The 22,037-nt window shown below is 38.6% G+C and overlaps 1 protein-coding gene across 5 annotated transcripts in view; it reads left to right on the top strand.

Moving 5' to 3' along the window:
• The window catches only part of Taf1 (TATA-box binding protein associated factor 1), a 69,393-nt gene that overhangs the window by 37,737 nt on the left and 9,619 nt on the right, over window positions 1-22,037 (top strand). For all 5 annotated transcript variants that reach the window (XM_048417742.3, XM_048417738.3, XM_048417741.3 and 2 more), the window contains exons 25-34: window positions 309-520; window positions 2,929-3,037; window positions 4,162-4,260; window positions 5,305-5,482; window positions 8,277-8,344; window positions 11,060-11,182; window positions 12,875-12,967; window positions 13,050-13,134; window positions 20,423-20,490; window positions 20,763-20,879. In XM_048417742.3, coding sequence (XP_048273699.1) covers window positions 309-520; window positions 2,929-3,037; window positions 4,162-4,260; window positions 5,305-5,482; window positions 8,277-8,344; window positions 11,060-11,182; window positions 12,875-12,967; window positions 13,050-13,134; window positions 20,423-20,490; window positions 20,763-20,879 — 1,152 coding nt within the window. The remainder of the gene's footprint in view (window positions 1-308; window positions 521-2,928; window positions 3,038-4,161; window positions 4,261-5,304; window positions 5,483-8,276; window positions 8,345-11,059; window positions 11,183-12,874; window positions 12,968-13,049; window positions 13,135-20,422; window positions 20,491-20,762; window positions 20,880-22,037) is intronic.

The raw sequence follows: 22,037 nt of genomic DNA, 5'->3' as shown, positions 1-22,037 counted from the left end.
ACATAGCATCCAGGTTGTTTTGCATCACTTAGGTTAAAGATTCCATGTACTACTATGTAATGTACACCATAAGATAAGGTAACTGCTTCAATGGAAGCAACTGTGAACTTGGATACAGCATATCTGAGTTTGGTTTTGCTACTTAATAGCTCTGTACCTTAAGCTTTCCAAACCAGTTTTCTATAAAATGATGTCTACCCTTGTTTCTCCCCAGTTCCATATACATTTCTTTCTACTTTTGACATGGTTGAGCCTGTTTACCTCTAACATGTTGTGAGTTTTTTTGTTTTTATTTTTTTCTGTTGCAGCTGAAATGTGGAGCATGTGGTGCCATCGGGCACATGAGGACAAACAAATTCTGCCCTCTTTATTATCAAACAAATGCTCCACCTTCTAACCCTGTTGCCATGACAGAGGAACAGGAGGAAGAGCTAGAAAAGACAGTCATTCATAATGATAATGAAGAACTTATCAAGGTTGAAGGGACCAAGATCGTTTTGGGGAAACAGCTAATTGAGAGGTAAGGGATAGCAAGCAGGGAGTGCTATAGCAGAGATCGGTTGAAGGTTGATGATGATGGTTGGCAGGAGTAAAAATGTGATGTGATTGTTCTCTGAAGTGGAACTAAGTGTTGCAGAAATTTTGGATTATAATTAGTAATTTATGCCAGTAATCAAAACTGCAGTGATCATTAGGGCTTACTACTTTCCTTTTTACATTCTGTGTTTTGAGTCTTAAGTATTTGTAAAGGGGCAAGGGAGTTAATTTTTATAGAGTCTCTACATAGCCCCAGCTGTTCTGGAACTAACTCTATACACCAGGCTGGCCTCAATTTCTGAGATTCGCCCATCTCTGCCTCCTAAATGCTGGGATTACAGGCATGCGCTGCCAAGCCTGGCTAAGTCTTAGTATTTACATAAATATCCTTACCACAGTAGTGTTTCTCTTCTGTTTTGTTTTGCTTGGTTTTTTTTTTTTTTGTGGTACTGGTAGGCACAGTGGGCAAGTGTTCTGTCTCTGAGCCATATGTCCTCAAACCCTTGCACAAATTTTTGAAAGTTTTGTTAAATTACACAGGTTGGCCTCAAGCTTAAAATTTTCTTTCTCAGCCTCCCATGTAGCTACGATTACAGGTTTGGAGTGCCACACCTGGCATGTGGGTAGTTAAGATAAAATGAGAGACTATAAAGAGCAGACTGTGCTTATGCCCAATCTTGCCCTTAGAGAATTTAATAGATAAAAATGGAGATGTTAAAAATTTTCCCATTTTTAAGCCGGACGGTGGTGGTGCACGCCTTTAATCCCAGCATTTGGGAGGTGAAGGCAGGTGGAGCTCAGTGAGTTCGAGTCCAGACTAGTCTATAGAGTGACTGCAGAGTTCCAGGACAGCCAGGACTGTTAACACAGAGTAACCCTGTCTTGGAAAAAAGATTCCCATTTTAAAAATTATAAACTGATCCAGGTGGTGCACACCTTTAATCCCAGCACTTTGGAGGCAGAGAAACAGGTGAATCTCTACGTTCCAGTCCAGACTGGCTCTACAAAGTGAGTTCCAGGATAGCCAGGGCTACACAGAAAAACCCTGTCTCAAAAAAACAAAAAAGAAAAGCAGCTAAACAAGTTATAAACCTATTGAATAGTTGAAAGTTCACAATTGAAGTATTCTAAACTCACCTGTTCACCTTTTCCACATTTGCTTAATCTTTCTTTGTATACCTCAAATGTTTGTAATCTGAACCACTGAGAAGTAAATTTCAGATATCATGACAGTTCACTGCAAACACACACATCTTCTAAGAATTGGATTGTAAGGCATGGTACTATTATCATAACCTAAGAAATAGCACTAATTTAGTAGTTTGCAATGCTCAGGCATTTTTATTCAAATTACCCAAGTCATCTCATTGTCCTTTGGCTCATTTCCTAATTATGGATACAATCCCAGTTTAGACATAAGTGTGTTTCAAATCTGTCAAAATCTAAAATTGTCCTCACTACTTATTTTTGTACTTTTTATGACATTGATTTTTTTAGCAGCATAAAGAATAATTGTCTCACAAAATACCCCACTTTTTAGATTTTGTTTTAAGTAAAACAAATATTTATTTTAAAAAATGAAAATGCTCAACATTATGAGGGACTCCGAGGGAGGAACAACCCACTTTGTTTTCTACTGATTAGACTCACAGTAAATATTTTTAACTAGACAGTTAATAAACTACCTAGTTGATATTATGTATTTACCACATCATTGAGCACAGCAGTTTCACTGGTTTTAGAGCTATTTATGATCATTGCCAAATTATTTAATTGGTTCTTATAAAGTGGTGGTTTTTCTAATTCTAGAATTCCTCTATTTTAACTGGTATTTTTGATAAAGAAAACTTCATCCTATCTATTTTAATATATTACTGTGAATTCTGAAATTCTTCCTATATAAATTTAATGCATTTTCCCCCAAATTTGACTCATTTAAGCCAGATCTTATGGTAGTTTTTAAAATATTTATTTTCATTTTATGAATATTTTGCCTGCATGTATGTGTGTGCATACATGCAGACAAATACCTGGTGTTCACAGAGACCAGAAGAGAGAGTTGGATCCCCTGTAATTAGAATTAACAGATCGTTATGAGAGCTGTCATATAGGTGCTAGGAATTAAACTCAGGTTCTTTGAAAGAGCCGTTAACACTTTTAACTGCTGAGCCATCTCTCAGGTCCTTCAGATCTGTGGTTTTGAAATGATCCTGTAAATCTTTGAGAAAACATTTGCTTTCTGGTACAAGATGTTGAAAACTTTTCTTGTCTCAGACTTAAAATTGACCATTTCTCTGAGGTGTCCAGGCTCCTTTTATTAAGCCATCTCATCTCTCTATTCTATTTCGGGGAACTATAAATAACATGCTGTGGCAATGTTACTGATTGCAGTGCTGATGAGGTTCGCAGAAAATCTCTGGTCCTGAAGTTTCCTAAACAACAACTTCCTCCCAAGAAAAAACGTCGAGTTGGAACCACTGTTCACTGTGACTATTTGAATGTGAGTATCTGCATTGTCTTCATATCAGATGGATTCCCCTAGCTTTCTGTGACATGACTGTGTCAGATATTTCTTATGTCTGTTCCTTGAGAATTATGTGCATTGTTCATTAAATGACTTATTAAAATTTATTTATTATTTTGGGTTTTTGAGACAGGATTTCTCTGTGTAACCCCGGGGTTTTCTTTGAACTCATTCTGTAGATCAGGTTGATCTTGAACCCAGCAATCTGCCTGCCTCTGCCTTCCAACTACTGGGATAAAGAGGCATGCGCCTTTACCCAGCTTTAAATAAATTTATTTATTTATTTATTTATTTATTTATTTATTTATTTTGGTTTTTCGAGGCAGGGTTTCTCTGTAGCTTTAGAGGCTGTCCTAGACCTAGCTCTTGTAGACCAGGCTGGCCTCGAACTCACAGAGATCCACCTACCTCTGCCTCCCGAGTGCTGGGATTAAATGCATGCGCCACCACTGCCTGGCTAAAATTTATTTTTTTGTTTGTTTATTATGTATGTATTCATCTGTATATGTACTATGATGCAAACATGGAAGTCAGAGAACTTGTGATGTTAGTTCTCTCTTTACATGGAGCCTGGAGATCAAGTTATGGTCTCTATCTTGTATGGCAAGTGCCGTTACCCACTGAGCCACCTCATTGCCCTGCCCCTCTTTGATGTGCATGAATTTTTTTTTTCTACATGTATATAAGTGCACTATGTATATACCTGATGCCAGTAGAGCCCAGAAGAGAACGCACTATGGTTTTAGTTGTAAGTCACTATGTGGGTGCTAGGATCTGAACCTAGGTCCTTTGCAAAAGTAGCAAGGGTCCTTAACCACTGAGCCATCTCTTCAGCTTGTCCCCCCTCCAAACTTTGCTTTTAAGATTGAATCTCCCTCTAGTCCAGGATGGTCTAGAACTTACTATGTACTCTAGGCTGGTTTTCAATTTTTAGCAGTCCTCCTACCTTAGCTTCCTAATTGTTGGGATTAAGGCTTAAGCCCTCCAAGTCTTGCTTTATTGAAGTTTTCTAAAATGTATCAGTATATTTGAAAAATACTGGGTTTTTGGGGGGGAGTTTATCTAAAGCATTCTGGTTTCTTGTTTTTGTTTTGTTTTAGAGACCTCATAAATCCATCCATCGGCGCCGGACAGACCCTATGGTAACACTGTCATCTATCTTGGAGTCTATCATCAATGACATGAGAGATCTTCCAAATGTGAGTTCATTACATTAGATCTGTATAGAATAGAAAAACCAAGACCCTTTGTTTTTTCTGTTACTTCAGGTAGATGGCCCTAGTGCATATACCTGTGTATCTGAAACCCCTAATTCTTTGGGGTTTTGTCTATTTTTAAATTGTTTAATGCAATATTAGGGAATGAAGGACAGAATGTAGGCAAAAGGATACATGAGTTATAAGAGGATATAAAGCTAGTTTTTTCTGGTTTCAATGCAGTGTTTCTTTTTGTGATGGGTATGTGTATTCAACTTTCAGAGTATTAAAGTAGCAAGAATAATTTTTTAAAATTATGTGTATACATGTATGTCTATTATGCATATGCAAGTTCCCTTAGAGGTCCGAGCCATTGAGTAACCTGGAACCAAAGTTACAGAGGTTGTGAGTCCCCAGACATAGGACTTGAGAACCAAACTCAGATCCTCTGGAAGAGCTTAATATACTATTATAGCCACTGAACCATCTATCCAGCTTCAAACTTGTATGTCTTTTTTTGTTTTGTTTTGGTTTGGTTTCATTTCGTTTTTTTCAAGACAGTGTTTCTCTGTAGGAGACTGTCCTGGAACTAGCTCTTGTAGACCAGGCTGGCCTCCAACTCACAGAGATCCGCCTGCCTCTGCCTCCCGAGTGCTGGGATTAAAGGCGTGTGCCACCACTTACTTGTATGTCTTATAAGAATTTTACATTCCATAAGTGTCTAGCATATATGGAGCTAGAAAGACAGCTCAGTGGTTAAGAATACATATTGCTCTTGTGGAGGACTATGTGTGAGTTTGAGGCCTGCCTGGTCTACAGTGTTAGAATAGCCAAGGCTACACAAAGAAACTCTGTCTCAAAAAGTGGAAAGAAAGAAAGAAAGAGAGAGAGAGAAAGAAAGAAAGAAAGAAGAAAGAGAGAGCTTAATGCAAGAAGCAGATTTACTACATCTGAAAAAATTCATTTGAGAGTTAGTAAACAAGTAAGTTGTAATTGGCTCTTTCAGTGTTCTTTGTTCACAAATGGTGCTGGCTCTTGTTTCCACAGACATACCCTTTCCATACGCCAGTTAATGCAAAGGTTGTAAAGGACTACTATAAAATCATCACTCGGCCAATGGATCTACAAACACTCCGTGAAAATGTGCGCAAACGCCTCTATCCATCTCGGGAAGAATTCAGAGAGCATTTGGAACTAATTGTGAAAAACAGTGCAACCTATAATGGTAACAGTCCCTTGTTCTTTGATTGAAAAGGTTACCTTTCACATTCTTATCCCTTGCTGATTCTAAATTCATTAGATTAGAATGAATGAAAAGACTAATGTGCATTTTTGGGTGTGAACATCAGGCAGTCATTTCAGTCATATAATAAGTATTACTTCTTTTTAGTTGCATTATATAATCCTTTTTTTTTTAAGACATGGTCTCACTATGTAGACCAGACTGGCCTCAATCACAGAAATACTTTGGCCTCTGCCTCCCAAATGAGTGCCAGTATTAAAGCCATGTTCTACCACACTCAGCTTCCCACTATTAATTTTTAATATATCCTCTGGTGAATTTGAAGTCTGTGTTGAAGCAATTGGGATGAGTACAGAAAAGTAAACCTATGTAAGTTGGAGAGGTAGTGGTGTTAGTGCACTCTACAAAGGATAGTCTTATAGCCATATTTGTTTCGTGTGTTTTAACTCAGTCTGCATTTTTGTTACAGGGTCTAGATACCCATTTTGACATTTAAAAAAAAGCAAAAAATAGGAGGAAGAAATCAGTTTGCATAAATTCATTTTTTTCATTTCAGTCTAATTTTCTTTTTGTGATGGATATGTAAATTCAACTTTCTGCATATTGAAGGAGCAAGAATATTTTCTTTTTCAGTTTTTAGAGACAGGATTTCTCTGTGTAGCCCTGGCTGTCCTGGAACTTGCCCTGTAGAACAGGCTAGCCTTGAACTCACAGAGATCCACCCGTATCTGCCTCCGGAGTGCTCGGATTAAAAGTGTGCACTGCTGCTGCCCATCAAGAACTGACTCTTAAAAATTGTCAGGACAACTCACTTGTCATGGCTTATTTACACACAAGACACACACAGGCAGACAGACACACACGCACACACACACACAAAATGTACTAAATGGAAAAACAGAAGGAAATACAAAGAGAATTAAAGCAAAGCCCCACTGGGGGATACAGCTCAGCAGTAAAGCAACTTAACCAGCATGCATGCGGTCCTTGGTTCAGTCCCCAGTAGTGGCAAGAAAAGAAAGTTTCTCGCAGCCCTATAATCCTTCCTTTCTATGTTTCACACTTTAAAATTAATTTATTATGTCCATTGGTGTTTTGCCTGCATGTGTTTCTGTGTGAGACTGTCAGATCCCCTGAACAGGAGTTAAAGACATTTGTGAGCTGCCATGTGGATGCTAGGGAATTGAACCCGAGTCCTCTAGAAGAGCAACCATTGTTCTTAACTGCTGAACCATCTCTCCAGTCACCTCTGTGATTCATTCTTCTGACTTCCTTACGTGTCAGTGCTGATGATAGTGTGGTAGTAACATTGGCATTAAATTCTTTATTTGGATTAAGTAATCCAAATAAGAAGGCCTTCCTCTTTTTCCTCCCATCTCCTCAATACTTTAGCTATAGTTTATTCCTTGATACCACCATTCCTCCCTTTTTGAGACAAGATCTCTAAATACCCAGGCTAATCTTGAGCTTGCTATGTAGCTCAGACTAGCCTCAAACTTGGTATCCAAGTGCTTCAATCTCCCAATTTCTGGAATTACAGATATATACTGCTATACCTGGCTTATTTTCTTATTGTATCCTAATGTATGGATAATAGCAATTTTTTTTTACTAAGTTAATAAAAATTTTCAATTTACCCACTTTTAAACTAATAAACAGTACGTCTGTGAACATTTATGTTAAGAGCACTGACTGCTCTTCTGTAGATCCTGAGTTCAATTTCTAGCAACCACATGGTGGCCCACAACCATCTATAATGAGATCTGATATTCTCTGGCATGCAGGCAAACATGCAGGCAGAAATCTTCGAAGAAAAAAAAAGAAATACTAGTTAAGGTGGGTGGTGATGATACATGCCTTTAATCTCAGCACTTGGAAGGCAGAGACAGGAGGATCTCTGGTCGATTGTGAGTTCTAGGACAGCCAGGACTACACAGAGAAATCCTGTCCTGAAAAACAAACAAAAAAAGAAATATTAGTTATATGGAAATATTTTGGGATTTTGGCAGGGGGGGAGGTCCTTTTTGGGTTTGAGATGATCTCTTTTTAAATGTTCCAATGAATATTACCATTCTCAAACACATTCTCCATCCATAGAGTAATTTTCAAGGTTTTAAAAGACCCAACAAAGCTGGCTCATGCCTTTACTCCCAGCCCTAGAGAGACAGAGGCAGGTGGATCTCTGAGTTTGAGGCTACCCTTGTCTGCATATAGAGTTCCTTTCTGAGCCAGCCAGAGCTACATAGTGAGACCCTATCTCAAAAAATAAACAAAAAAACAGTTATAATACAAGCATGTGAGGACACAAAAAAACAATTAAATTTGGGCCTGGAGAGATGGCTCAGTGGCTAAGAGCACTGGCTGTTCTTTCAGAGGACCTGGGTTGAATTCCCAACACCCACATGGCAGTTCAGGTAAAATACCAATGCACATAAAATAAAAATAAATTTTAAAAAGCAGTTAAAATTCATTCATAGTTTATCCATTATATATTGGGCACTGAAAAATAAAGTAAGGACTGGTGGTGTCTGTACCTGGTGTGGTAGCACACACCTGTAATCCCAAGGAGGTGAAGACAGGAGGATCTGAAGTGAGTTCTAGACCAGTCTGGGATACAAGGGACTCTGTCTTTAAAAAGTAAAAAGGAAATAACTGGTATATCTACCTAACTCAGTTACTAGGCTGGCACCTGGGACCTTTTAGGTTCTTGAGTAAATGTGTTAAAGTGGCAACTTTGGGCTTCCCACTTATAATGGCTATTTCTTATTCTCTATAGGGCCAAAACACTCACTGACTCAGATTTCTCAGTCCATGCTGGATCTCTGTGATGAAAAACTCAAAGAGGTAAGAACTAACGATAAGAGAAAGTGGTGGGCATAGTGACATACACCTGTAATCCCAGCACTTGAGAGGAAAGTTAGGAGCTTAACGAAAGTCATCCACAGCTACATACTGAGTTCTAGTGCAACTTGAGCTACATGAGAATTTGACTTAAAAATCAAAGTAGATTTAAAAAATGCTGTAGTATATGAAGGTGGAGAGTAGTGGAGTTTAGGAACTATATATTTAACAGAAAGAACCATATCTGAGGGAATGACAAATCATTGATACATTTGACAAATGGGGATTTAGAAATTATATAGACACTATCTCCTGTAAGATGGGAAAGCCAAGTTCAAAGAGAAAAATTGTTTACTCTGGAATCATGCTGGGATTAAGATCCCAAACCTATGTAACTTTAGAAAGGATGGCCAAAAATGGCTTTCCAGGAGATCTCCTGTAGCTCACATTACAACTCATTGCTGTACCAGGGAGGCATATTGAAGAAAATCTTTTTGAGCTAGTGCCTTATCTAGCTCAGACTGGCTTGGAACTCACTGTGTCTAATAGGTTGGCCTTAAATTCATGGTGCTCCTTCAACCTCAGCCTCCTGAGTTCTAGGATTATAGGTCTGTCTGAGCCACTAGGCCTAGAGACAGTTTAATTTTTTTCAATAATTTATTTTTATTTTATGTGCATTGGTGTTTTGCCTGCATGTTTGTCAGGTCTTGGAGTTACAGACAGCTGTTAGCTGCCATGTGGGTGCTAATTCTTCCAGGTCCTTTGGAAGAATTGTCAGTGCTCTTAACTGCTGAGCTATCTCTCCATCCCTGGGACAGTTTAATTTTTAAAAAGTAATTAAAAATTAAAGGATAATCTGTATTTTCAATATTTTGGGCTCCCCCCTTTTCTTTGTGTGCTAGAAACTGAACTCAGGGTCTTGCCTTATTAAGTAAGCTCTCAACCACTAAGTTACTGCCTCAGTCCTTTTGTAAACCCCTACTCTTTCCTTTTTTAATGTTCATTGGTGTATTACCTATGTGTATATCTGTGTGAGGATATTGGGTCCCCTAGAACCAGAGTTACAGACATTTATGAGCTGCAATATGGTTGCTAGGAATTGAATTTGGGTCCTCTGGAAGACCAGTCAGTGTTCTTAACCACTGAACCATCTCTCCAGCCCCATAAGCCGCTATTTTTATCAAAGAAGATTATGGTACCTTATAAATTTATAAAAGCACAGATAATAATGAAGTTGATACTGACATAGATATTTCACAAGAGAACATGACTAATAAACATGGAGAATTTTCTCAACTTGATTAACATAAATTACATGTTTAAGCCACAATTAACTGAGCCTAGTAATACATACCTGTAATGGCAGCACTTGGGTGTCAGAGGCAAGATGACCAAAAGTTACAGGCCAGCCTGGGATATATGTTGAGACTCTGTTTCAAAATTAAAACAAAAACACCTGCCAATTACATTCCTCTTTATATCTATTTAGAAGGCTAAAGTCCTATAACCAATGTAGAGATTCAGTATTGGTACACAAGGGAGGTAGAGGTAAGAGAATCAGAAATTCAAGATAATTTGTGGCAACAGATCAAGTTCAAGGTTAGCCTGTGACTTAAGAGACCCTGTCTCAAAAAAGGGGGCTAACAAGACTAAGGATTGAGGATACAGGCGGTGAGAACACAGAGATTTTTATAGTACATAGACTGAAATGAATTTGTTGGATTAAGTTTCCTTTGTACAGCCAGGTGGTGGTGCACACCTTTAATCCCAGCACTTGGGAGGCAGAGGCAGGCGGATCTCTGTGAGTTCGAGGCCAGCCTGGGCTACATGTCGTTTCAGGACAGCTAAAGGCTGTTACACAGAGAAACCCTGTTTCTGGGGGAAAAAAAAGCAGTTTCCTTTGTACAAGTTGCTAATCAAACTGGGTTGTATATGGGATGTGAAGCCCACCTGGGATATTATTAGGAAAAAAAAAGAGTAATTAACTAATGGTAATGATGTTCTGTAATCTCAACATTCATTTTATAGAAAAGATAACGTTATTAAAGCCTAATTTGCCAAACATGTTTTTGTTGTTGTAACTAAATTAATGATGTCTTGAGCTTTCTATTCTTGGTGCTATAAAAGAATATGATATTATGCCTAAATTTAATGTGCCAGACTTTGTTGACTCCCCATGGGAGGCCTTACCCTTTCGGAGGAGTGGAATAGGGGGAGATTAGGGAGCTGCAGGGTGCAGGAAGAGGGGTGAGAGCGGGGAATTGTGGCTGGTATGTAAAATGAGTAAAAATAAATGAATAAATAAATAATGGAGTATAGGGGAAAAAGAATGAGATTAGAATGCTTAAGGGAGCCAACTGTGGCGATACACGCCTTTATTCCCAGTACTCTGGAGGCAGAAGCAGGTGGGTTCAAGGCCAGCCTGGTCTATAGAGTGAGTTCCAGGACAGCCAGAGCTATATTATACAGAGAAACTCTGTTTCAAACAAACAAACAAAAAGAATACTTAAGGGATTTTCTGACACGTCCCTTTGTATTGTTCCTTTAGCTAAAGTATCATTTACTAGATTGTCCTGAAACTGAATAGTAGATAATTCCGAGGTAAATTTTGGAGAACTAAAGTCATAAGCAGCTAACTGAACTTTCAATTGTCTTTAGCTTTTCTGTGGTGATCATACTTCAGGAAAACTGCCTTCATTTTGCTTTGCTCTATTTCAGAAAGAAGATAAGTTGGCACGTTTAGAGAAAGCTATCAACCCCTTACTTGACGATGATGACCAAGTAGCATTTTCTTTTATTCTGGATAACATTGTCACTCAGAAAATGATGGCAGTTCCAGATGTAAGTACTTTTCATGCCAAATATTGTGAGGATAGTACTAGGGGATGGAAAGAAGTGTATAGAGGTAAGCATGTGTGTATTAAGAAATTCTAGCCAGGCAGTGGTGGTACACGCCTTTAATCCTAGCACACAGGAGGCAGAAGCCTGGTCTACAAAGTGTGTTCCAGGACAGGCTCCAAAGCTATAGCGAATCCCTGTCTCGAAAAATATAACAAAACAAAAGAAATTCTGTGTAGTAATGTATGCCCATAGGAACTGGGATGTAATTTTAAATACTAACCGTTTTCTGTATGCATTCATTATTGAAAGCAAAGATGCCGATTATCTTTGAATATTAAGAGGTTCTTACTTTCGATTGTTAGCACTTAGTATTTGTAAGCTCTCAAATAGTCTGAGAGAGAAGGGCTGTCAACTAATAGTAGGTTCTTGATTTAGAAATGCTTCTATACAAATAACACAACATTTTGAATTAAATTTATTTATTTGTGCGTGTCAGGGAAGGAAGTATAAGCCATGGTTTGTGTGTGGCCAAAACAACTTGGCTAGGTGTGGTGGCACAGCCTTTCATCCTAGCACTTGGGAGGCAGAAAGCAAGTGGGTCTTTGTGAATTCAAGGACAGCCAAGTCTACACAGTAGGATCCTATCTTTAAAAAAAAAAAAACAAAAAACAAAGCAAAGCACTTAGGCAGGCAGATTTCTATTAGTTGAGGCCAGCCTGGTCTACAGAATGCTACAGAATGAGTTCTACCAGCCAGAGAAACCCTATCTTGAAAAACCAAAAAAGAAAGAAAGATAGAAAGAAAAAAGAAAGAAAGAAAGATAGAAAGAAAAAAGAAAGAAAGAGAGAAAGAAAGAAAGAAAAAAAAAGAAATAAAATACTCAGAGAATTGAAACTTCTTTCTATCCTGTGGATCCTGGGATTTAAACTCAGATCATTGGGCTTATTGGTAAAAACCTCTATCCACCGAGCCATTTTGCTGTCCATAAAAAACACATCAATAATTACTCAATGTTTGTTTTCTTTCTTTTTCCCTTTTTGTTCCAATTTTTTGTGCCAAAGCTATCATCTATCATATTAGTTCTAAAGACCATTTTATTATATTGGTGCCCCCTAAATTCTGAATTAAATTTTCTGTTGCATATAATCATAATGTTCTATGAATGCCTTGTTATACAATTTTGAGATGGAACTATGGAATAAGTAATTTTATTTTATTTTTGCAGAGCTTAGTCTTTAATGCTAAAATAAGAATTTAGTTGTAGGTTTAGAAGAGGGAGTCTTCTTTAAAAATCAGGGTGGCTGGGTGGTGGTGGTGGCGCATGCCTTTAATCCCAGCACTTGGGAGGCAGAGGCAGGCAGATCTCTGAGTTCGAGGTCAGCTTGGTCTACATGAGCTAGTTCCAGGATAGGCTCCAAAGCTACAGAGAAACCCTGTCTTGAAAAAATAGATAGATAGATAGATAGATAGATAGATAGATAGATAGATAGATAGATAGATAGATAGATAGAAATCAGTGTGTAAAAATCCTTAATAAGACCCTTCAATTACAGAGAATTTTCCGTGAGCTTGTGTATTTCTATAGAAAGAGTCTCTAGTTTTCATCAGAAATATTTGTAACTCAGTGGAAATTGGGGCTCTCTGGTATAAATAATGGTTTTCATTTGACTGCCCATGCCTTCTTTTTACTAGTCTTGGCCATTTCATCACCCAGTTAATAAGAAGTTTGTTCCAGATTATTATAAAGTGATTGTCAGTCCAATGGATTTGGAGACTATACGTAAGGTGAATGATTTTTATAATCAGTGACTTTTTATAGTCAATGTTTTTGTATATATAGCTAAATGCCTGATTGTTTTTGTCATAGAATATCTCCAAGCACAAATACCAGAGTCGAGAGAGTTTTCTAGATGATGTAAACCTTATTCTGGCCAACAGTGTTAAGTACAATGGTGAGTATTTATTTTTTTCCTCTTTCAACAGTCTTATCTATCTAGCATTAATTTGTGTTATTAAGATTTTAAGGGCTCTGGGCAGTGGTGATGCACACCTTTAATCCCAGCACTTGGGAGGCAGAGGCAGGTGGATCTCTGTGAGTTTGAGGCCAGCCTGCTCTACAGAACAAGTTCCAGAACAGCCAAGGCTACACAGAGAAACCCTGTCTTGGGGGAGGGGGGAGCTGCTTAAGCAGCTTTGAGCAGTGATAGCTAAATCAAGTAACTCAGTTTACTTTTTAAAATTTTGTTTTTACAGTTATGTGTATGTCATAAGAGGGGGAGGGGTAGTGTTCTATTATGCTTTTAGAGGTTAGAGGACAACTTGAAGATTTAGTTCTCTGCTTCTGCCATATAGGTTCCAGGGACTGAACCTAGGTTGTCAGGCTTGACACTGAACCATTTACTCTGCTCAGTTGTTTGTTTGTTTATTTGTTTGTTTGTTTGGTTGGTTGGTTGGTTGGTTGGTTGGTTTGGGAGTTTGAGGGATGGTTCAAGTCAGGGTTTCTCTGTGTTTTCTTAGCTGTCCTAGAACTTGCTCTGTAGACCAGGCTGGCCTTGAACTCAGAGATCTCCCTGCCTCTGCCTCCTGAGTGCTGGCATGAGCCACCCACTGCCCAGTTCATTTTTTTTGAGTAGGTATATATTTTAGTGTGTGTTTTGTAAGAATCACTATTAAACTTCTGATCACGGAAAGTCATTTGTCCTTACTTTAGAAATTGTGTAAAGCATGGAAAAATAAGGTATGAATAAAAATCAAATGGATATTCCTTGTCCTTTGAGTCATCACTATTTTTCTATAAGATTTGAAAAGTTACATTCCAACACTACATGGAGCTGAGACTGAAATGTATAGCTGGCTATAGGCCACAGCAAACTTTGGTGTGTGGAGTTTAGCACCTGAATTGATGGAATAATGTGTGATAGAGTCTTGGCTATCTGTTTAATCTGGATAGGAAGGACCGTCTCTGCTCTAGCACTTCATTCTCCAGTTGATATAAACAAACAAATTGCAGCTTGACAAAGCTATAATGAAAGGATATACAAAGTACATTAGAGAGAAAAAATACTTTATTCTGAGGGTTAGGAAAGGCTTCATGAACTAGTAAAAGTTAGAGTTTTGTTTTTGTTGTTTTTATAGTCTCTTATATCCCAGGCTGGTCTTGAACTTGGTGTATACCTAAAGATGATCTTGGATTCATCTTTCTGCTCCCACCCCCCAAGTTTGTGTAGAACCACGTATGGTTCAGTAATTTTCTTTTGAGACAGGGTCTCAACTACGTAGCCCTGGCTAGCCTGGATCTCACTATGTAGAACTCACAGAGACTGTTCTGCCTCTGCTAGTATTAAAGACACATTCCACTATACTCAGTCAAAAAAAATTTTTTTTTTAAACTGGCCAATTCCAAGGACCGTTTCTTTTTTTTTGTTTTTTTTAGATTTATTTATTTATTATGTATACATTGTTCAGCCTCCACGTATGCCTGCAGGCCAGAAGAGGGCACCAGATCTCATTACAGACGGTTGTGAGCCACCATGTGGTTGCTGGGAATTGAACTCAGGTCCTCTGGAAGAGCAGTCAGTGCTCTTAACCTCTGAGCCATCTCTCCAGCCCCCAGTCAAAAAATTTTAAATAAACCTTTTTAAAGATTTATTTTTAATTATATGTATGTGTGGGTTTACGCATGTGGAGGCCAGGGGAGAGTGTGAGATCTCGTGGAGCTGGAGTTATAATTGGTTGTAATTGCCCAGCATGGTTGCTGGGAACTGAACTCCAGTCTGCAAGAGCAGCAAATGCTCAGAACCACTTGAGTCATCATTCAGCAATGGGAACTTATTTTTGAACTGAGTCTTTTTTTGGGGGGGTGATTTTTCGAGACAGGGTTTCATTGTTTAGCGCTGACTATCCTGGAACTCACAAGTGCTAGGTGGGATTACAGGTGTGCATCACCACCTCCTAGCTTGAACTGAGTCTTAAGAAATGTTGATGAGTTCCAGGACAGGCTCCAAAGCTACAGGGAAACCCTGTCTCAGAAAAATGAAAAGAAAAAGACATGTTGACTATTGTAGTTAATTACCAAGCACTACTATGCTGAACAGATAATCAAGAAGAGAAGGATGAGATAGAGGACCAAATGCAAAAATACATGGAAGTACTTTGGATGGGGAAGTACAAACAAGCTTGTTTTGAATATAGGGTAGTAACCGGGCAGGTGGTGACGTACTCCTTTAATCCCAGCACCTGGGAGGCAGAGGCAGACAGATCTCTGTGAGTTCGAGGCCAGCCTGGTCTACAAGAGCTAGTTCCAGGACAGCCTCTAAAGCTACAGAGAAACCCTGTCTCGAAAAACCAAAAAAAAAAAAAAAATGAATATAGGGTAGTGGCTAGGTTTGATTATAAAATGAGACAGGGCTCAAATGTTAAGAGCACTGGTCGTTCTTCCATAAGTCCTGAGTTCAATTCCCAGCAACCACATGGTGTGGCTCACAAGTTTCTGTAATGAGATCTGTTGCCCTTTTCTGGCCTGCAGGGATACATGCAGACAGAACACTGTATAAATAAATTAAAATAAATAAACCTTTAAAAATATAAAATGAGATATGAGAGGTAAGCCCCAAATTGTGAAAGGCCCAGTAAGTTATACTAAACCAGTAGGAGGGGAGAGGGATATAATTTTAGTAAATACCATTTAGGAAGAAGTTATTCACCTCCTCTAATCATTATTAGGAGACCAGTAAAGAAACTAACAATAGCCATGTTGAAAAACAAACAGAACCTAACCACCTGGGAGCTGGAGAGATCACTCAATGGTTAAGAGCACTGGCTGCTCTTCCAGATGTTGTGAGTTCAATTCCCAGCAACTACATGGTGGTTGAAAACCATCTGTAATGAGATCTGGTGCCTTCTTCTGGCCCGAAGGCATGTGCAGGCAGAACACTGTATAATAAATAAATCTTTAAAAAATAAATAAATAAAAACTAAAAACCTAACAGCCTGAGCAGTTAAAAAGCAGCAAGAAGGCCTGACATGGTTGCACATACCTTTAATCCTAGCAAATGGGGCAGTGGCAAGCAGATCTCTGTGAGTTGAAGGATAGCCAGAACTCTGAATAAAGACCTTGTCTCCAAAAAGCAAAACAGAACAAAAAGAAGCAATAAGAGTGAAAAAGTTAGGCAGATTATACACAAAGTAAGAAAGTAGAATTTTTCATAATTCATACTTATGAACCAGATAGGTAGAGGGGTGTGCGTGTGTGTGTGTTTTAAATGAGACATTAGAGTTGAACTGCCTCATTAAGGAAACTTGTGGACCAATTGTGACTCACACCTTTATTTCTAGCACTCGGAGCAGAGGCAGTCAGATCACAGGTCTCTTTGAGTTCTACATAGAGAGTTCCAGGCCAGCCAAGATTTATAGTGACTCTCTCTCAAAAGCAAAAAGACAATATTATGGATTATAAACTGGGGTATGTTTGGCTATCTGACATGAAGTTTGCAGTGATTTTTATTTTAGGACTTACATTTTAAAACTATTTTTTTTAGATGAGAGGAGGCTCTTACTACTGTGTTGTCTAGACTAGCCTGCAACTCTTGAGTGGTCCTTCTGCTTGTGTTTCCCAGCAACTGAGTCCACAGGTTCACTCTTATTTTAATTTTTCATTTAATTTTAAGTTCTTCATGGGGCTGGAGAGGTGACTCAGTGGTTAAGAGCACTGACTGCTTTCCAGAGGTCCTGAGTTCAATTCTCAGCACTCACATGGTGGTTTACAACCATTGATAGTGGGATCTGATGCCCCCTTCTGACTTGCAGAGCACTCATATATAAAATATAAATAAATAAAATTTAAGAAAAAGTCAGCCAGGCGGTGGTAGTGTACTCCTTTAATCCCAGTACTCAGGAGACAGAGGCAGGTGGATCTCTGTGAGTTCAAGGCCAGCCTGATCTACAAGAGCTAGTTCCAGGACAGGCTCCAAAGCTACAGAGAAGCCCTGTCTCAAAGAGGAAGGAAGGAAGAAGGAAGGAAGGAAGGAAGGAAGGAAGGAAGGAAGGAAGGAAGGAAGAAAGGAAGGAGAAGAAAGTCCTTCATATACAATACCACATTATACACATTATATGTATAAGACTATTTCCATAGAATTTTAATTTTTCATTCTTTTTAATGATAACCAGATTTATTTAAATATATAATATGTCTCCATCTTTTCCATTAATATTTCACTTAGAGCTTTTTGTTTTGTTTTGTTTTTGAGATGGTTTTGCTCAGGTTAGCCTCAAACTTGGCTCTCTTCCTCAACTTTCCCAGTGCTGGGATTATACAGCTGTATGCTACTGCACCCACCTTTTTACTCCCATTATGACCTCTTTTTTTTAGATTTATTTATTATGTATACAGTTTTATGTCTGTATGTGTGCCTATTCACCAGAAGAGGGCAGATCTCATTATAGGTGGTTGTGAGTTCCTAGGGATTGAACTCAGGACCTCTGGAAGAGCAGCCAGCAGTCAGTGCTCTTAACCTCTGAGCCATCTCTCCAGCTCACCAATATGGCTTTTTTTAAAGATTTATTTATTAATCTTTAAATAAATAATTTATTTAAAAGGTTTATTATGTGTCTGAGAACTCTTTATGTGCATGTATGCATTTATGCCAGAAGAGGGCATCAGATCTCGTTATAGATGGTTGTAAGCCACCATGTAGATACTGGAAATTGAACTTGGGACCTCTGGGAAAGCAGCCAGTGCTTCTTTTTTGTTTGTTTGTTTGTTTATTGTGTATACAGTATTCTGCCTATATGCATGCCTGCAGGCCAGAAGAGACCACCAGATCTTATTACAGATGGTTGTGAGCCACCATGTGGTTACTGGGAATTGAACTCAGGACCTCTGGAAGAGCAGTCAGTGCTCTTAACCACTGAGCTATCTAAGAGTTAGTCACTTCTTGAAACTGTATTGTGATGACAACTGTCCTCCTTTTCATTCTTCTTTGCTGAATATTCTTACTCATAAACTTTAACTACCATCTCTTTTTTTTTTAAGAAAAATCTTTTCTTAAGATTTATTTATTATGTATATACAGTATCCTGTCTGCCTGTATGCTTACAGGTCAGAAGAGGGCACCAGATCTTATTACAGGTGATTGTGAGCCATCATGTGGTTGCTGGGAATTGAACTCAGGACCTCTGGAAGAGCAGTCAGTGCTCTTAACTGCTGAGCCATCTCTCCAGCCCCTACCATCTCTTTCTTGATGACTCTCTGTTCTAGAGCAAGATCTGTGTCTTCATTCACATGCTAAAAAAAATTTTTTTTTTGGTTTTTCAAGACAGGGTCTCTCTGTAGCTTTGGAGCCTGTCCTGGATCTAGCTCTTGTAGATCACCCTGGCCTCAAACTCACATTCACCTGCCTCTGCCTCCCGAGTTCTAGGATTAAAGGCGTGCGTTGCCACCACCCCGCAAAATGTTCTTTTTAAAATAAAAAATTTATGCCTGCTTGTCTATTCACCATGCATGTAGTATGTACAAAGGCCAGAAGAGGACATCAGATTCTTTGGAACTGGAAAGAAAGTTATGAGCTGCCATGTGGTTGCTGGTCCTCTGCAAGAACAGCCAGTGTTCTTGACTGCTGAGCCATCTCTGGCATCATAAAATAAATATTAGGAAGACCAAAGGGCCAAAGATGGAGGCACACTGCCTAGAAAGTGGGGTGGAGTGTAGAGTGACAGAACTATCAATTTCAAGTGTAAGAGGGCTTCTAAGATAAAGACTGGGAGTTGGGTTTGGCAGTTAGTGTTTCATCACTGATTGAGCCTTGAGTTCATGATCTGCTGCCTTAACCTCTCTAGCACTGGGATACAGGCATGCATGCACTATAATGCCTGGCTCCATTTCACATATTGAAAGAGTAGATAGTATATACTTGGGATATGTTTTATTTGAAAAGGGCTTATTTTTTAGGTTTATTTTATGTGTCTAAATCTTTTGTTGTGGTCTTTTGATTGGTTGGTTTGGTTTTTCGAGACGGGGATTCTCTGTGTTGCTTTGGAGCCTGTCTTGGAACTAGCTTTTGTAGACCAGGCTGGCCTCAAACTCACAGAGATCCACCTACCTCTGCCCTGACAAGTGCTGGGATTAAGTGTTTTTTGTTTTTGTTTGGTTTTTTATTTGTTTGCTTGTTTTGTTTGTTTTGGTTTTTTCGAGACAGGGTTTCTCTATATTACAGTATGGCTGTCCTGCAACTCACTATGTAGACCAGGCTGGCTTCAAACTCACAGAGATCCTCCTACCTCTGCCTCCTGAGTGCTGGGATTAAAGGTGTGTGTCACCATTGCCCAGCGTATATGAATGTTTTGATCAAATTTATTTCTCTGTACCATATGCATGCCTGGTACCCAAGGAAGTTAGAAGAGAGTGTTGAATCTTCTGGAATTGGAGTTATAGATGGTTGTGAATCCATGTGAGTGTTGGAAAATATACAGGGATCCTCTATAAGACCAAATGTTCACCGGGCAGTGGTGGTGTATGCCTTTAATCCCAGCACTTGGGAGGAAGAGGCAGACAGATCTCTGTGAGTTCGAGGCCAGCCTGGTCTACAAAGTGAGTTCCAGGACAGCCTAAACTGTTACAAAGAGAAACCATACCTCTAAAAGCCGAAAGAAAAAAAGAAAAAGAAAAAAGAAAGTAGAAGAAAGGTCCAAATTAAAGATTAAACATAGGTTTTTCTGGATCTTAAATAATTATATACTATTGGATAGCAAAGTGTAAAATTCTTGTTTTTAAATTTCAATGTATGAGGCTGGAGAGATTGTTCAGTGATTAACAGCACTGGCTGCTCTTCCAGGCGCCCTAGTTTAACTTCCCAGCACATACATAGCAGTCACATATGGTTATATGTGACTCCAGTCTGACAGTCTCTTTGGGTACCAGGCATGCATATAATGTACAGAAATACACATAAGCAAAGCTCCCACATACGTAAAATAACAACATAAATTTTAGCTGGGTGGTGGTAGTGCACACCTTTAATCCCAGCACTCAGAAAGCAGAGGCAGGCAGATTTCAGTGAGTTAAAGGCCAGCTTGGTATACAGAGCTCCTTCCTGGACAGCCAAGGTTACACAAAGAAACCCTGCCTTGAAAAACATAAACCAATTTTAGTGGTTATTTAAATGAATGAATAAACAGCAATATGTATTAAATCAATGTGTTGAAGAAATATAAAATTTTTTAAGTTACATTTTACTTCTTTCATAGGGTCTGAGAGTCAGTATACTAAGACTGCCCAGGAGATTGTGAATGTTTGTTACCAGACATTAACGGAGGTAGGTGGTTAAGAAGACCTACTCCCTGAAACCTTTCTATTGTATCCTTGAGTTTGAAGCTTTCCTAACTACCCTGTTTTCTTTCAAATATAATATTCTGTCTTCTAGTCTCATTCCATCATTTCTTTCTCTGCTTTGTTTAGGTTATCAGCTGTGTTCTGCTGTTAGAATAGAAACACTGTGAAGACAGGGATTGTGTATGTGTTTTGTTTATTTTTGCCTGCCCAGTACCTAAATGTTGGATAAATTCATTAATTTTATTTGTTTCTCAGTATGATGAACATTTGACTCAACTTGAGAAAGATATTTGTACAGCTAAAGAAGCAGCCCTGGAGGAAGCAGAATTAGAAAGCCTGGACCCAATGACTCCAGGACCTTACACACCTCAGGTGAGCCAAAGGATTAGAAATTTGTTAGAGTTTTCTTATGGTTTGGGAAATTGGGAGCGTGTTAACAGATGTGTTTACTGAGATACCGTTCTTCTCTGTCCTTCCTCTTCATATGCCTTTCGTGTGCTTTCTTGTCTTCTCAAAGGCTAAGGTGAGTGAGGGCCATGTATCTTCATGGCCTTGTTAAATCCAGAAGAGGCAACTATGGGATGAATGAGTGGGGTGGTTGTTTATAGACAGTGTATGAGAATGCCAGATTCCTGACTACTCTAGGTCTCCAGTTCTCTTGTGAATAAATTTTGGAGTTCTAGGACATCCCTTATAGATTGCTTAGTTACAGATGAGAGTCACATTCTTATACCTTCTAGATATCTGATTACCTGTTACCTTAGAGGTATATCAGTGTAACTCCCGTCTCTCAATTTCTGGGGTTAATTCCTTTTCCTACTGAATGAAGACTTTTATATTTATATTTTAAGTTTATATATTAGAAGACTAGAAAGCAGGATAAATAAATGTTTCAGGTTTTTTTTTTTTTGGTCTGAATAAACCTTTTGAGTATTTCCTCTATATTACGGTCTGAGAAAGTTGGCGTATTTGAAGAACAGACTTTAAATGGAATATTAACAGATTCTTGGTTTCTTTATTGGAGACACTGTTAGAGTGGAAAAGGACATGAGGTTTGATGTAAAACAGGCCTGGGTATGAGTCTTAGCTCTGCTACTGTCTAGTTTTGTGGTATTGGGAAATTAACATTTCTATTCCCATTTCTCTAAGATGTGCTTTCCAACGTTAAATGATTAGTTTGCGTGGCACATGATAGGCATTCAGTAAATATTTGTTTTCTTCTTTGTATGAAAGGGTTTTTATTTGTTGTTGTTGTTGTTGTTGTTTTGTAAAGTTCCCAGAGGCTCTTTCAAATTTAACTGAATACTCTAATGCAGAATTTCTTCCAATTCCCATAGGATTATTTTTCATTCTACCAGCTTTCACTCTAAATTTAAATGCAGCTTACATGATCTCTGTTGGACTTTTGCTGTCTCTGTGTCTCATTCGTACACTTTCTCTATCTATCTTTTACTCTCTCTTTCATTCCAAAACCTAGGTTACTGAGGGGCCAGGTATAAAGAACCCTCAGATACTTCTTCAAGGTCCAGA

This window comes from Myodes glareolus, chromosome X, assembly GCF_982192425.1.
Source record: "Myodes glareolus chromosome X, mMyoGla1.1, whole genome shotgun sequence".
NCBI lineage: Eukaryota > Metazoa > Chordata > Mammalia > Rodentia > Cricetidae > Myodes > Myodes glareolus.
The sequence above is the reverse complement of the archived record's forward strand: the minus strand, read 5'-3'. Positions and strand labels throughout refer to the sequence as shown.